Source organism: Geotrypetes seraphini, chromosome 11 (assembly GCF_902459505.1).
Source record: "Geotrypetes seraphini chromosome 11, aGeoSer1.1, whole genome shotgun sequence".
Taxonomy (NCBI): Eukaryota; Metazoa; Chordata; class Amphibia; order Gymnophiona; family Dermophiidae; genus Geotrypetes; species Geotrypetes seraphini.
The window spans coordinates 80207601-80223472 of record NC_047094.1 but is presented as its reverse complement, the minus strand read 5'-3'; the positions used below and the strand labels follow the sequence as shown (position 1 = coordinate 80223472).

Sequence of the window (15872 nt, the reverse complement as noted above, 5' to 3'; positions counted from 1 at the left end):
TTTGTTTTCACTTCTTATTTTAATGTATTTTTTTCTGGGAACTTATCATTGTTTTTTATAATGGGAACAAAAATGGAAGAGAATTAATGTGTGTGGAATGGGGGGGGGGGGGGTTACTAATTTCTTCAGCTAAATAATTAAATCTACCTCAACCAGACATAGGAGAACTCACACACCATTCACACACCCTCCAACCAAAATCGTCAAAATTGAAAAAAAACTGTTCGACAACCTCCTAACACTCGATCCCCAACTCTACAACCTATTGACCTCAACCACAGACTACAAAACCTTCAAAAAAGAAATAAAAACCCTTCTATTCAAAAAAACACATAAAACCGAACTAACACAATTAGAACTGTCCCAAGCATCACCTGCAACTACGGTACTCCATATGTACTTCTGATGTCATGACAATTCAGACATAATTTATGTTATGTTTAGAATAATGGTTACATATATGAAGTTCAATAGAAGAAAATTTTCACTGCCTGTTTCTTTTCTGACCATTTATTCCGTTTCATAGGGGGGGGGGGGGTCAAAAATGATGGGCCCCGGGTGCCACATATCCTAGGTACGCACTGTCTGTACCCCAGGATAAGTGATTAATAACTAATTTTTGACTCATTTTTTTTGCTAAGGACAGTACAATAGTAAAGCAACAAATAATAAAACTTCTTTCTGGATTTCAGATGCTCCCAGGTCAGTTGAGGTTCTTCTGACTTCACCAGGGAAGAAGATCAAGGAAGGCGAGAGAATTACATTAATGTGTTCCTATAACAGCAGTAATCCAGCTGTCTCTGAATATAAATGGTGGCAAAAGAAAGATGAGAACATATCCTGTGTTGCAAAAACCCAGAAACTGCATTTCGAAAGTATCACTCAGCAAAATTCAAGCGAATACAGATGTGAGGCTTCAAACAGGGTTGGCAATCTATCCTCCACATTTATCACCATCAATGTGCTGTGTAAGTATATTTAAATTATTTATACTCTCCAGTAAAGGCACAATCCTATCAAATGCTTTCAATCCACATCCCTTGGTCTACGGAAATATTGAGGTAAATTTTTTCAAGGGAGGCTGGCCATATAACTTTATACACATGGAAGGACATTTTCGATAGGACATTTATGTCTGAGGTTAGATGTTTTGGACAAGACATCCACAAAACCAGCAGAAAAAATGTCCAATTACAAAGCTTCCAGACGCCTATCTTTTATATTTGAAAATGACGTATGTATAAGTTTTGATCCTTAGGACACCAGTCCTTTTTGGCCATTTTCAAAAATAAAAACCTCCACATGAAAAACATAAGTTTTGTAGACATACCAAACTACCTTGTCTGATTGCAGCTCAGCTGATGGGTATTCCCACTACCAGGATCAGTTGAGCTGTGGAGCCCTACACCCCTCCCCTGACATCCCCCTGACACAACCTGACCCTCCTAGACATTCCCCCCTCATCCCCCAACATTCCAGGACCCCTGATATCCCTGGACCCTTCCCCCAACATCCTCCCCCAACATTCTTGGACCCCCCCACACATCCCTGGAACCCCCCCCCCATTACCTTCCAAAGACAAATTGGCAGGAGGAAAGCCCATGCCCTCCGAAAATAAGGCCGCATGCTGAGAATGATGGGCCTTTCCCCTCCCAATGCATCTTGGGATACAGTGGGAGGGGCCTAAGGCCCTAATTGGCTCAAAATTGCCATATAGCCATGCCAACAGAGCAGTGGGGCACCTTAGAGGGCACTGCTGTGAACTTTACATAAAGGGTGCAAGATGTACATCTCACCATAACCGCTTATAATGTCTGGTGATCCCTTCAAAACTCCCCGAAAACCTACTAAACCCACCAGTGCACCATCCCAATAGCCCTTGTGGATATGGGTGGCACCTATATGGCAGTATAGTAGGGTTTTGGTGGCATTACACTTTCCACCATAAATGTAATGGTTAGAAGGGTTTATGGGCATGGATCTTCCTCTCTATGGTTCACTAGCCTATCTACCGTATTTTCTCGCATATAACGCTCGCGTTATACGTGGTTTTTACAAACCGCGCATACCCTTGCGCGTTATACGCGTGAGCGCGTTGTACAAAATTTTTTTTACATAGTTTCCCCCCCCCCGACACCTGATTCATCACCCGGAAGGAGCGCTCGCACTCCCACCCCGAAGGACCGCTCGCACCCCCACCCGAAGGACCTCTTACACCCCCACAGCCTCCCCCCTCCCCCATGGAGAAACTGTCTACCTTGTTTCCGGATGCCAGCCCAGCTGCTTCCTCTTCCGGCAGTCCTGCCCCTTCTCAGAGTCCTGTGCTGCGCTGCTTCCTCTTCAGGCGGTCCTGCCCTTTCTCTGATGTCAGAGAAAGGGCGGGACCGCCGGAAGAAAAAGCAGCGCAGCAGGGCTCAGAGAAGGGGCGGGACCACCGGCAGAGGAAACAGCTGGGCTCGCTGGCATCCGGAAACAAGGTAGACAGCTTCTCCATGGGGGAGGGGGGTGAGGCTGTGGGGGTGCGAGCGGTTCTTCGGGTGGGGGTGCGAGCGCTCCTTCGGGGTGGGAGTGCGAGCGCTCCTTCGGGGTGGGGGTGCGAGCGCTCCTTCAGGGTGGGGGTGCGGGTGCGTGCGAGCGGTTCTTCGGGGTGGGGGTGCGAGCGGTCCTGTGGGGGGTGAATCGGGGGGGGGGCATCAGGCTTTCAGGGTAGGGACAGGACTTCAAGGAGGAAAGGAGAGTCGGGGCGGGCGAAAACAGAGTCGGGGTCTCCAGAGGAGAGTCGGGGCGGGCGAAAAGAGAGTCGGGCAGCATGCGCGGTATACGGGTGTGCGCGGTATATAAAAATTTATGTACATAAATATGTGTTTTTTGCGCGCTATACCCGTGTGCGCGTTTTACACGGGTGCGCATTATCTATGTGAAAATACGGTACTAGTCTACTTAAGACACCTGTGTGCTGCTCTACTAGGCTTTCCCACACCAGATGCTGCTGTTCTAGAGACAGGTATGTACTGATTTATTCAGAAATTTGGGGGCTGAGAGGGGGGTTAGTGACCACTCGAAGTGTGCAGGAGAGTCGTGCTTTTCTTACCCCCAGTGGTCATCTGGTCAGTTTGGGTACCTCTGTTGCACTTAGACATTTCTAAAACATGTCTAACACAGAACATCTAAATTCCATCATGGGAAAGGTTCAGTTATCGCCACAGGACATCCAAGTTTTAAGCCCGCCCACATAATGCCTCCAATACACCCCCTTGAACTTGGATACATAACAGCTGAGATGCCTCACTAAACATCCAGAAAAAAGTGTTCAAAAATTGGCACTTGGACGTCCTGGTGATTAGGAAGTCCAAGTGTTGACTTATGCTGTTTTTTTGGACATCTTTATTTTTTGAAAATGAGCCCCATATTAAGTGGAGATAAATGTAGGAATGCCACTGCTGACTATACAGGTTTCTCACAGGTTCCTATTTTTACAAAGAACGTTTTGGTGCTTTCTGGTTGCTACCTGTTAACCATATCTAATAAAGGAAAGAACTATATTTCTCTACTCTCTGTATACCTGTACACTCTTTCCCAGCACACACCTAATCCTGCCTTCATCAAGATGTATAAACTTTAGCCCTGTAACTTAAACAACCAGAGTTTATGTATTCCCAGCTTGCTGAAATAAAACAGGACACATACGTGGTTGACATCCAGTGCTCACTGCATGAATAGTTTTGAATGTTGGTCGGCTTATATTTCTGCAAAAGACTGTCATGCTTAAATCAGCCACATCATTACAGACCAACTGTCTCAGTGACTCCATGTGCAGCGGTGTAGCAAGGGGTGGAGGGTCTCTTAAATGCATTCCCCTCCCCCAGTACTTCTTCTAGTTGTCATTAGCAGCGAGCAGGGTCTCCTAACCACTGTTTGCATCGGCTGAGCCTGCTCTCTGATGTCACTTCTTGGTCCCACAAACAGGAAGTGATGTCAGGAAGTGATGTCAGAATGGATGGCTTTTCAAATCCCGGCACTTTGTCCGGGTTTTGAGTAGCTTTGAGCTTGGGGCTGCATCTGGAAGACATCTGTGCATGTACAGATGCGATGTGGTGATGTCACATGTATGACATCACTGCATTGCATCCACGCATGCAGATTCCCTCTAGCCATGACCCAAAGAGACGAGGTTTGTATAGGGCCAGGGTTGGGGGACAAAATGAGGCAGGGCTGTGGGTGGGATGGGGTGAGGCTGTGGACAGAACAAGGCAGGGCTGCACATCCTCTGTTTGCCCAGCAAAAATCTGGTAACCCTATTTATAAATAGGCTATGGTTATGTGAATTGGGAAATGCTCAGTGCCCCTTATATTTTACAAAAGGTTCTGCCAAACACAGAGCCTTTTTAAAATTACCTAGAAGGATTCTGAGAAATACAAGGATGCTTGTGAGCACATCTAGTAGAAGCAGTGATGTAAAAATACTGTACAATGTAAAGAATGTCCAAAGCTTTTTAGCTTGCATTTCTGCAGCCAGTAATATCATGAATATCCAGGTAGTTTTTGAGCTAGCTGAAGTTTATTTTTATTATTTTATTATATGCATCATAATTGGAAATGAATTATGTTTGCTTTTACTTGTTTTCCTCTGAGTACGATGGGATTGAGCAAGATATAAATACTGTAAATCAATAAATCACAGATTACTAGATGCAGAATTGAAAGCACCAAGTCAGGCCCACTGTCTGTGAAAGGGGCTGGTGGGCAGATCTAATTCTTGTCTTCCATGGTTTTGGAACCCCTCACCCCTCCTGCCCAGCATCCTCAAATTTCTTTTCCCCTTCCCCTAGACTCACCAAATTCCTTTTCCCCACCCCTTATGCATTATGAAATGGTGTGAGATTGCTTAATTTCAGTCCTTTTAAATAGTTAATAAAACAAACAAAAACAGCAAGAACAGAAAATCAGATTAAATTTTTTTATTTGATTAACTTAATACATTTCTGACAAGTTTTCAGAGGGTCTGAGGACAGAAGCTTTGGCCCCTGAAAACTAGTAAAAATGTATTAAGGCAGACAACAAAAAATATCATCTTATTTTCTTTCTCTGTTTTATTTCCATTTATGAACTTTATAAAATGGGAAGTGTGTGTTTATTCTTTCACACACTCAAGCAATGTCCCCAGCTCTCCCCTTTTATAATTTCTGCACCCTGGTGAACATACACCTGCAAATAATGGCTTTTAAAAATTGTTGTTTAAATGTGTCTGTGATCCAGATATGTAAATGTTGACATTTACATTAAAATAGCCTTCTTTGTCTTCTTGTGCCTCAGTTTTAATCCCCAGCTGTACTGTTGAGTCTGTATGACCTGGACAGGTAGCCTCATGTCCCTGTGTCACCCTGTTCAATTTGCTTTATTTTTCAGTTGCCCCTAAAGAGGTAAAGATTGAAGTTTTAAATAACCACGTGATAAAGGAAGGAGATTATGTGAAACTGAGGTGCTTAGTTAAAGCCAGTATCCCGGAGGTAACAGAATACACTTGGTACAAAGGCGGGAGCAGTTATCCACAGAGCCATGGTTATGAGCTCATATTTGAGACGATCCAAAGCACAGACACAGGACGTTATCAGTGTACAGCTCAAAACGAGATCGGCAGTACAAAATCCACTGTTGTCCTTGTGGATGTGCACTGTGAGTATCCAGGCCAAAAATATTACATCAACAATACAATGGTTTTCACCAAATACTTCGTAAAGGTGGAAAATGTAGCTGACAAGGGAAAATACTAGAGCTTAATCTGTATTTGAGCAAATTGTAGAATATGTTAGATTCGTGTGTAGTGCTGAAACTCTGCTTCCTTACCACAGCCCTCTAAATTGCCTCTCTGAGATTGTGCCACAGGCACAATGTAACATATTTTTTTGTTAGGTGGTGATGAGGTCTTACAAACATATTAAAAAAGAGATAACCATCGTAATAGCTCACATTCCTCTTTTCCTCCCCAATCCACAAGGATCCCCAATGGAAACATAAACAACATGCTCATTCTCTCTCAGGCGAGGATCTCCCACTCACATAGGAAAATGCTGGAATCCATGAGCTGTTGATATAAAAATCCCAATTTATTGGGCACTTTCTGGACAAACAAAAACATATAATAGCAGGTAAATAAAAACAACCAAGCATACAAGCCACAAAATATAAGTAGTGACAAAAGTGTCCAGCATGCTCACTGTTCAGGTGTTCTCACATTGTCTCCCTAGCATCTCTCCTCCAGCAGTTTCCTTGTTTGCATAGGGTGCTGTACCTGCCTCATTCGTGTTTCTCTTCACAACCTTGGGCAGGTACTGGTATCACAAAGACTTTTCTCCTCAGTGCAGTTAAGTGGTTGAGACCCATGATGGACCCTTGTCACATCAACTCCTCATTGCAGTTAAAAAACAGCCATACAGAATGATCTCATTCTCTGTCTCTCCTATAGGGATTTGTTCACCTCACACTCTGTCATAGCATATTCTTCTTGAGCAAGGATAGGAAGAATCACACGGGGACCCGCATAAGACAATTATGTAGCCCTGGCTGAATATTGGCCAGGCCTACAGACCTATTGTTGGCCCTGAAAGCCCCCTTCCTCTAAAGAGCCTCCTCTTACCCCCTCCCTCCAGCCTGCGATACCTAAAATCCCTCCCCTCCTTCCTGGAATGAGGCTCCCACTCCCCAAGATCTAGGCCTCTCAGGCCTACATGAGGTCCCTGGTGGTTCTTGAGGGTCACTGGGGGCAGAAGCAAAGCCCCCTTGCAATGGGCCTTTGCAAATGACTGCCATGGCAGCTTGTGGTACTACACAAAGTATACATTTTGAGTAGTGAAAGAGTGCATAAGCACACAATCTCACTACATCTCATTAGACAGGTCTTTTAGCAGAGGAACACACAAATGTGATATTTCATTGCACCTCAGTACACATGCCCACAAAGAAGCACAGAAGAGATTTCACTGCACCTCAGTAGACAGGCACTTTAGTTTGTAGAGGGGAGGAGTAGCCTAGTGGTTAGAGCTGCTACCTCAGCACTTTGAGGTTGAGTGTTCAATCCTAGCCTGATCCCTGTGTCTCTGATCAAGTCACCTAATCCTCCATTGCCCCAGGCACCACAATTAGACTGTGAGCCTGCTAGAATAGAAAGGGAAAATACTTAAGAGTACCCGATTACCATTCAATGTATTGTAAACCACTTTATGGAAAGGCAGTTAAAAAATCCCAATAGATAAAATCTATGGCAGGGAAATAAGTGCTGTACCTGACTGTAATGTGCTTCTATCTTGGATATGGAAAAGACATCTAAATTCCTTTTCATCCTGCTATATCAGTCCAGGCAGATGGAAGCAGAAAACTGACAAATTAGCAATCTCATCACCAGTATAAGGAGTAGTGCAGTTCTGAAACTTGCCAGTATTTTTCTGCTTCCAGCAGATGATGCAGGTAGACTGATGCAGCAGAATGACTGAAGAAAGTCAGACTTCCTAAAACTTATCCTAAGGGCAGTTCTCAGGTAGAGTCTGGTGGCCTGAAGCCCATGAATTGATGTCAGCAGCGGGAAGGGAGGCTGCTGATTTCTTCCCTGCAGAGGTAGCACTGAGATAGTTTTGGCCGCGGATCTCATTGGTCAGTGAGTATTGGGCATCCCCGCCAGCAAAGAAATGCAGCAGCAGCAGCTGGGAGGAGGGACAGGAAATGCATTGCTACCCCCTACCCCCCACATTCAACCTCTGAGCCTCGCCAGAAATCCAATGTTGGCTACACCCCTGCTTGCAGGGATCAAGCTAAGTAGTGGAGGAATGTCCTAGTCGGGGAGGGGGGGGGGGCAATCCACCCCAGGCACTGTCTTGATAGGGATGCTGGTACTCGTCCTCCTCTCCGCCCTCCTACTCCTTCCTGACCCCTCCCCTTGCCGTGTGCATGCATCCCTTCCCTCTCCTTGTACCTCTTTGATTTTCCAAGAGTGAGTAGCATTACGGACTTTCTGCCTGTTCAGTGTTGCCTCTCTCTGACATCACTTCCGGGTCCCGCGCTTAGGAAGTGATGTCAGAGGAATAGCCAACACAATGCGGACAGCAAATTTGTGATGATGCTCCTGTCTGGAAAATTAAAAAGGTATTGGGGAAAGGAAGGGGGCACGCCTGTGGTGGTGGTGGGGGGGTCGGGAAGGAGCCGGGAGATGGAGAAGATGGCGGTGGGGGAGGGGTGCCACTGCCCCAGGCACCAACCACCCTCACTATACCACTGGGCCTAGTGGTTAGAGCAGCTGCTTCAGCACTCTGAGATTGTGAGTTTAATTCCCACTGCGGCTCTTTGTCACTCTGGGCAAGTCAGTTAACACACCATTGCCCCAGGTACAAAATAAGTACCTGTCTAATATATGTAAACTGCTTTGATTGTGTAATCACACAGAAAAAGCAGTATATCTAGCTCTATCCCCTTTACCTTTCCTATGCTTGAGTTTCAAGGGTTGATTTCCCCCCCCTTCACCCCCTTCTTAGGGAATTCTATGAGTGTCGGAGCTTTTACCATCACAGCCTGTGATTAAAGAACCTTAACATGGCTTCATAAAAGGGAGTAAAATAGGACAGACACAAACAAGATAAAAAAAACCCCAAACATTCATTCCAAATTTGACCCGGAATATCGCTATCACTCTTTAACCTTCCAAGCCCACTCTCCAACAGCTTTCTGAAAAAAGTATCTTTAAAGCTCTTCTAGGCATAGCATAATACTATTCTAATTGCAAATGAAATGGTAAAGAATTCCATAGAGCAGGAGCTAAACAAAGAAATGCTGGATTATGGAGTTAATTCCCAGTTCGCTTGAGATGGAGATAGGAAAATTAAACAGTTACCAATAAAGGCACCAAACCATCGTGCACGGTGCTGGTATAGCTTAATCAACTGGCATTTGATATTACACATACAGAAACCCAACAAAAAGTTGCACATGGGGGAGGGGAGTGTGTGGTGCAGTGGTTCGAGCTACAGCCTCAGCACCCTGAGGTTGTGGGTTCAAATCCCATGCTGTTCCTTGTGACCCTGGGCAAGTCACTTAATCCCCCCCATTGTGCCAGATACATTAGATAGATTGTGAGCCCACCAGGACAGACAGGGAAAAACGCTTGAGTACCTAAATAAATTTGTGTAAGCCATTCTGAGCTCCCTTGGGAGAACAGTATAGAAAATTGAATAAATAAATTTTCAGGTGAGATCTTAACTATGGTAGGAAAAATAATCAATTAAGTAATACCACAGATGCCATGGGAAATTGCTGAACAGCACTGTGATAGACATACCCCCTCTTCTATTAAACTGCGCTAGCAGTTTGTAGTGCAGAGAGCCGCGCTGAATGGCCCGCGCTGCTCCCGACGCTCATAGGGACTCTATGAGCGTCAAGAGCAGCGCGGGCCATTCAGCGTGGCTCACCGTGCTAAAAACTGCTAGCGCAGTTTCGGAAAAGAGGGGATAATGTTTGATAGCTAATGGATGCAGCTCACTCTTAGGAATGAATTTTGAGTTACAATTTAACTTCATTTTTTTGTGGACTAGAGATAAAAGCAGACTGGATCACCCTGCCCTGAAACATGAAATTAGTTGATAAACCCTAAACTCAAGGTGACCATTTTCCTCTATGTACCTAGCATATCCTGTTCCAGTCCTAATGTTATCCCTTTGGATGAATGGACATGTAGTACTGATTGTCCTAAGCGGAACTAGACTGCAGATTCCCAGTGAATACGGGTATGAAATCATTCTCTTATCCACTTCTCTTTTTCCAGATGCTCCAAAAAACGTGAGAGTGACCATTATACCAGCCCCAAACTTGATTGTAGAACATTCTGACATCATGTTGGTGTGTGACGCTGATGCCAATCCAAATGTTTCTGGATACGGGTGGTATCGGGAAAAACAGAGGCTGGGTGAAAGTAAGCGAATGCTGTATCTAAATCAAATGAATGAGGACCTGGCTGGAGAGTACCAGTGTGAAGCTTTTAATAATGTCTCAAAAAGCTTATCAGAGGCTGTCATCATCAGTTTTTCATGTAAGAAAGTTTCTGTTAAGTTAAAAAAAAAAAATGTTATGGTTGAATTCAATACATACCAATCAAGCAAGAAACATTTGAACAGAAAAGCTATGTAAAGAAAAATATGTTAAACAAGCATAAGAAAAACTTCCTTAAAAGTAAACTATAACATATCCAAAGTCTACCATTTGAAGAGCTCCTTTTACTAAGCTGCGGTAGTGTTTTTAGCACGCGCTACAGATTAGCGCTCAATGGAGGCGTTAGCGTCTAGTGCATGTGGCATTGTAGCGCTCGCTAAGTGCACGCTAAAACTGCTAGTGCAGCTTAGTAAAAGGAGCCCCGAATATAGAAGAGAAAAAAAAAATAGAAAAATTATGAAATAATTACTATCTAGTAGATCACAAAATATTGCTGAGTTGTTTAGACACAATAGGACTCTCAGGAAGGGTTTGGAACTGGTTTCAAGGTTTTTTGAAGAAAAGATCTTATCGAGTGGCTTGTGACGGTAATTATTCTCATTCGTGGAGCAACCCATCTGGTGGCCCCAAGGAAACAGAACTATAAAAAAATATTTTGACCCTTTATTGTTCAGACTATTGGTGCAGGCATTAGTTTCATCTACTTTAGACTATTATAACATCATCTATTTAGGAGCGCTCAAAAAAATACTAAGGAAATTAAGGATAATTCAGAATACGGCAATCTGACTGATTTTTGGTTTAAAAAAGAATGACCATATTAGCCCATACTATCGTTTACTTCACTGGCTGCCTTTGGAGGCAACAGTACTATTCAGATTTTCCTGTATCTACTTTAAGCTGATATTGGGATTGTCTCCAGCTTACCTCTTTTCTCATTTTGTGTTGTACAGACCATCAAGGGAAACTAGAAAGTTTTACTTATTTGCTTATCCCAAACTCAATAGGTGTAGATATAAGACCTTAGACAGGACCCTAGCGTTTCAAGCTGGTAGACATCAATCCTAGCTAGGTAAATATATTCAACAAGCTATGTTATCTTATTGCTTTTTTCAGAAATTAATTAAGACCACTTTGTTCGATAAGCTTATTACCTAATGAGAGTTTTACATTGAAACTGTATTTTAACATCTGCATTTTTATTGTATTATTGTACTTCGCTGATTGTCCAGCTCTTTGTACTGTAAACTGCCTAGAACTTTTGATTATGGTGGTATAAAAGAATAAAGTTATTATTATTATTAAGAGGCTCATAATCAGAACTTTAAAACATCCAAAATCCAGCCTAAGTCGGCACTTGGACATCCTAATAGCAAGGACGTCGAAGTGCCGATAATCAAAACCAACTTTCTCGACATGCAGCAGCACTTCTAAACTGCTGTGTGTCAAGAGATCAAAGGGGCGTGTTGGGAGGTGTGTTATGAGTGGGAATCAGGCGGGCTTTAACCTGGAAGAACTGCAGTCATAATCAAAGCTTTTCTAGAGGGAACATAGATGCCGGCAATTAGACCTGTTTGAGTTGTGTCTAAGTTCCATAAAGATGCCCAAACTGACAAGAAGACCACTGGAGGATTTAAGGCATGACCTCCCCTTACTCCCCAAGTGGTCATGACATCTTCCCACCACCCAAAGAGCAAAAAAACAAAACCCCAAACCCCGTAGGCTTCCCATCAGCTGATTACAGCAGAGGAATCCCCATCAGCTGAGCCAGTTATAGGGATTCCTGCCAGGATCAGCTGAGCTGCGGAGCCCTACACCACTCCCCCTGACATCTCCACACCCCCACATCCCCCCAACATTCCTGGGACCCCCTCTCATATCCCCGGACCCCCATACCTTTGGATGATAAAACGGCAGGAGGTGAAACCTTAGCCACGAACTGGGGGATGTACTAAAGTCAACAATCGTCGCTAAACCTGTTTTCACAGGTTTAGCGACGATCACTGATAACCAACCCAATGCACTAAATGGCCCACCGCATGTGATCGCCTATTTTCTGATCCAATCTGACCTATGTAAATTAGTAAAACCCCATGCAAAATAGCCAAATGATTGATGCACTAACATCACTTGGCTATTTAGCATCAGGTTTTACCGATCATAAAACACAAATACTGTAGACCTTACTGACAGGTCTGCCTGGGTTTTTTTTCTCTTTTCTTTTTCCAATGGCACAGATATTTTGTGTGTATTACACACGCAAAATATCTGCACTATTTTTAAAAAGTCCCCTGCTGATGCCGCAGATGCCGCCCCCCCCCAACCCAACACAAAACAAATGGCAAAAGGGATGCCCACTCCCTCCTGCTATGAAGGACAGGACCAGACTGCCCCCCCCCCCAAAAAAAAAAAAAAAAGACAGGAGGGATGCCCACTTTGATGACCGGACTCTTCCCCCCCAAAAAAGGCAGGAGAGATGCTCATTCCCTTCTGCCAGGAAGGCACTCCCTCCCCCATCCCTCCAAAAGGCAGGAGGGATGCCACTCCCTCCTGCCATGAAGACACCAACTCCTCCTCCAGGCCCCCCTGCCCCATACCTTAAAAATTGGGAGCAGGAGGTACTGAAAACACCTCCTGCACCTCCTCCCTTGATGACAACATTGGGCCTTAGGCCCGTTCCCGATGCATCATGTGATCCACGGGGAGGGGCCTAAAGCCCTGATTGACTCTGACTCCTCAGGCCCCTCCCTTGGCAGGAGGGAGTGGGTATCCCTCCTGCCTTTTTTCGGACAGGGGGGAGGGGGAGGGAGTGGGCGCCTTCATGGCAGGAGGGAGTGGGCATCCCTCCTGCCTATTTTTTCAGGTGGGAGAGAGTTCCTTCAATGGCAGGAGGAAGTGTGCATTCCTCCGGCCATTTTTCTGCAGGTCGGGGGTGGGGAGTAGATGGTGGCTCGGGGTGCCAGCACAGGGTGGGAAGGCATGGCATGGGGGACTTATTTTGTAATGGGATAGGTTGTATGTATTTATTTTTTTATTTTTTTATAATTCTTTATTCATTTTCATATTTTACATGAAGTGTACAAAATATTGAATTACAACTAATGAATACACAATATCACATTTATATCTATTACATAATATTCTAAACATATTTTTATCCCCTCTCCCACCCCCCACCCTTCAAATACTTTCCAATCACCTTATACATATTGTATACCATATTATAACATGTTATGTAAAAATTATTTTCACTACCCCCCCTCCATGTGTGCCATAAAGAAGACATTGAAAAGAAGAAAAGAAGAAGAGAAATCCTACTATTCATTCACTACAATATTTTGTCAATGGCCCCCATATTTTTATAAATTTAGGATATGTCCCTCTTTGTATTGCTATTGCTCTTTCCATTTTGAATATATGACAAATTGTATTCCACCAAAATGTGTAATTAAAGTTACTATGATTCTTCCAGTTATTGGTTATATGCTGAATGGCAACCCCTGTCATGTCTAGTAAAAGCTTGTTATTTTCTGGTGAAATTTGACTTTTTTTTCTCATCATCATTCCAAATAACACTGTATCATATGATATTGCTACATGATTTTCCATCAATTTATTAATTTGTGGCCAAATTGCATTCCAAAAACTTTTAATGTAGGGACAATGATACAGTAAATGATCCAACGTTCCAGGTTCCAGATTACAGTGCCAGCATTTATTGGACTTAGAACTATCTAATTTTTGCAAACGTGTAGGGGTCCAAAAAGCTCTATGTAATAAAAAGAACCAAGTTTGTCTCATAGATGCTGACACTGTACATCTCATTCTCCAAGACCAAATTAGTGGCCATTGAGATGCAGTAATTTGATGCTTAATCTCAATGCTCCAAATGTCTCTTAGACCATTTTTTGGTTTTTTATTCAAATATCCAGATATTAATTTATACCACAATGCAGCTTGATGCCCAAGGAAGTCTGCTTGAAAACATAAGAACTCTAAACTATATTGATTATTTAATGTTTTCCATTCAGGGAACCCAACCTGAATGGCCTGCTTCAATTGCAACCATTTAAAACTTTGTGTTTTACTAAGACCATATCTATGTTGCAATTGTGAAAATTCCAGCAGTTTACCTTCTGAAATAACATCATTTAGAGACCGAATGCCTGCAATAATCCAATTCTTCCAAAGGATTTGAGCTCCGCCAATTTTGATCTTGGAGTTTATCCATAATGACTGATTAGTTGACTTGTTTATTGGGATAGGTGTTAATTTACTAATAAACCTCAACGTTTTCCAAGTATCCATTAATATCTTATTTTCTCTGTATCTTCTAGGCATGTTAATACTTGGAAGATGAACTAAATTTAGGGGAAACATAAGGCGCCATTCCAAATACAACCAATCTGGTGCATTATCTATAAGTTCTGGGAGGAACCAATACATACCCTGACGTAGAATATAGGCTTGATGATACCTATAAAAATTTGGAAAATTTACCCCTCCCTCCTTAATTGATTTTTGCAAAGTTACTAAAGCTATTCTAGGTATTTTACCAAGCCAAAGAAATTTCGTTAAAATACTATTAAGCTTTTTATAAAAGGACCCCTGAAAATAAATAGGTATCATACTCATTTGGTAACAAACTACAGGTAACATCATCATTTTAATGGTTTGAACTCTCCCCCACCAAGAAATATGTAAAGGGTTCCATTGCTCACACAACTCCGTAACTCTTTTTAATACAAATTTTTCATTCTCTTTTACGGTATCTTCAATTGTATTTTTAACTTGAATGCCAAGATATTTAAATCCTTCTTCCTTCCATATGAACGGAAAATCGTCAAATAGTCCTTTTACACAATGAACATTTAAAGGTATAATTTCCGACTTACTCCAGTTAATTTTATAACCTGAAAATTTACCAAACATATCAATTAATTCTAATAGACATGATAAGGTAGACTCTGGATTTCTCAAATAAAGTAAAATATCATCTGCATATGCCGAAATTTTATATTCCATATCAGAATATGGAATACCCTGTATCCCCCCTGCTTGCTGTATTGCTAATAATAAGGGTTCTAATACAACATCAAATAACAAAGGAGATAAAGGACAACCTTGTCTAACTCCCCTTTGCAATTTAAAACCTTCAGATAACATATTATTAATATTTAATCTTGCAATCGGGAAGCTATACAATGTTTTTACCATTTGTATAAATCCAGAACCTATACCAAACCATTCTAAAGCTTGATACATAAAATTCCATTCTACTCTATCAAAGGCTTTTTCTGCATCCAATGAAACTGTAAAAGCCGGTTCATCCATTTTTTTGATAAGTTTAACATATGAAACAATAATCTAGAGTTATTAGAGGAGTGCCTTTTAGCAATAAAACCAGTCTGATGCGTGTCTATAATATGTGGGAGAGCTTTGGCTAATCTCAAAGCCAAAATTTTCGCCAAAAGTTTATTATCAACATTTATTAAAGATATAGGCCTGTAGTTCGAAACCAAAGTAGGATCTTTATTTGGCTTAGGCAAAACAATTACTACTGATTCAGCCATAGTACCTTTAATATCACCTTTTATAAGTTGTGTTTGATATAAATTTAGTAAATATGGGGAAAGGACATTTTGAAATGTTTTATAAAATTCTACTGTATAACCATCACCACCTGGAGCGGATCCAACTCTAAGAGATCTCAATGCTGTTTCTAATTCTTTTAATGATATAGGTTCATCTAAACTCCGTTTTATATGATCAGGAACCTTAGGTCCATTAATTAAATCTAAAAAATTTTTACCATCTTTTTGCCTCTCCAAATAAGGCTCAGAAGAATACAGGTCCTTATAAAATTTTAAAAATTGTTTTAAAATTATATCCGTTTGATTTGTTAT

The 15872-nt window shown here is 42.3% G+C and overlaps 1 protein-coding gene across 1 annotated transcript in view; it reads left to right on the top strand.

Moving 5' to 3' along the window:
• CD22 (CD22 molecule) overlaps positions 1-15872 on the top strand; it is a 91047-nt gene that overhangs the window by 47092 nt on the left and 28083 nt on the right. The window contains exons 5-7 of the mRNA XM_033962600.1: positions 693-968; positions 5407-5673; positions 9803-10066. Of these exons, the coding sequence (XP_033818491.1) occupies positions 693-968; positions 5407-5673; positions 9803-10066 (807 nt within the window). The remainder of the gene's footprint in view (positions 1-692; positions 969-5406; positions 5674-9802; positions 10067-15872) is intronic.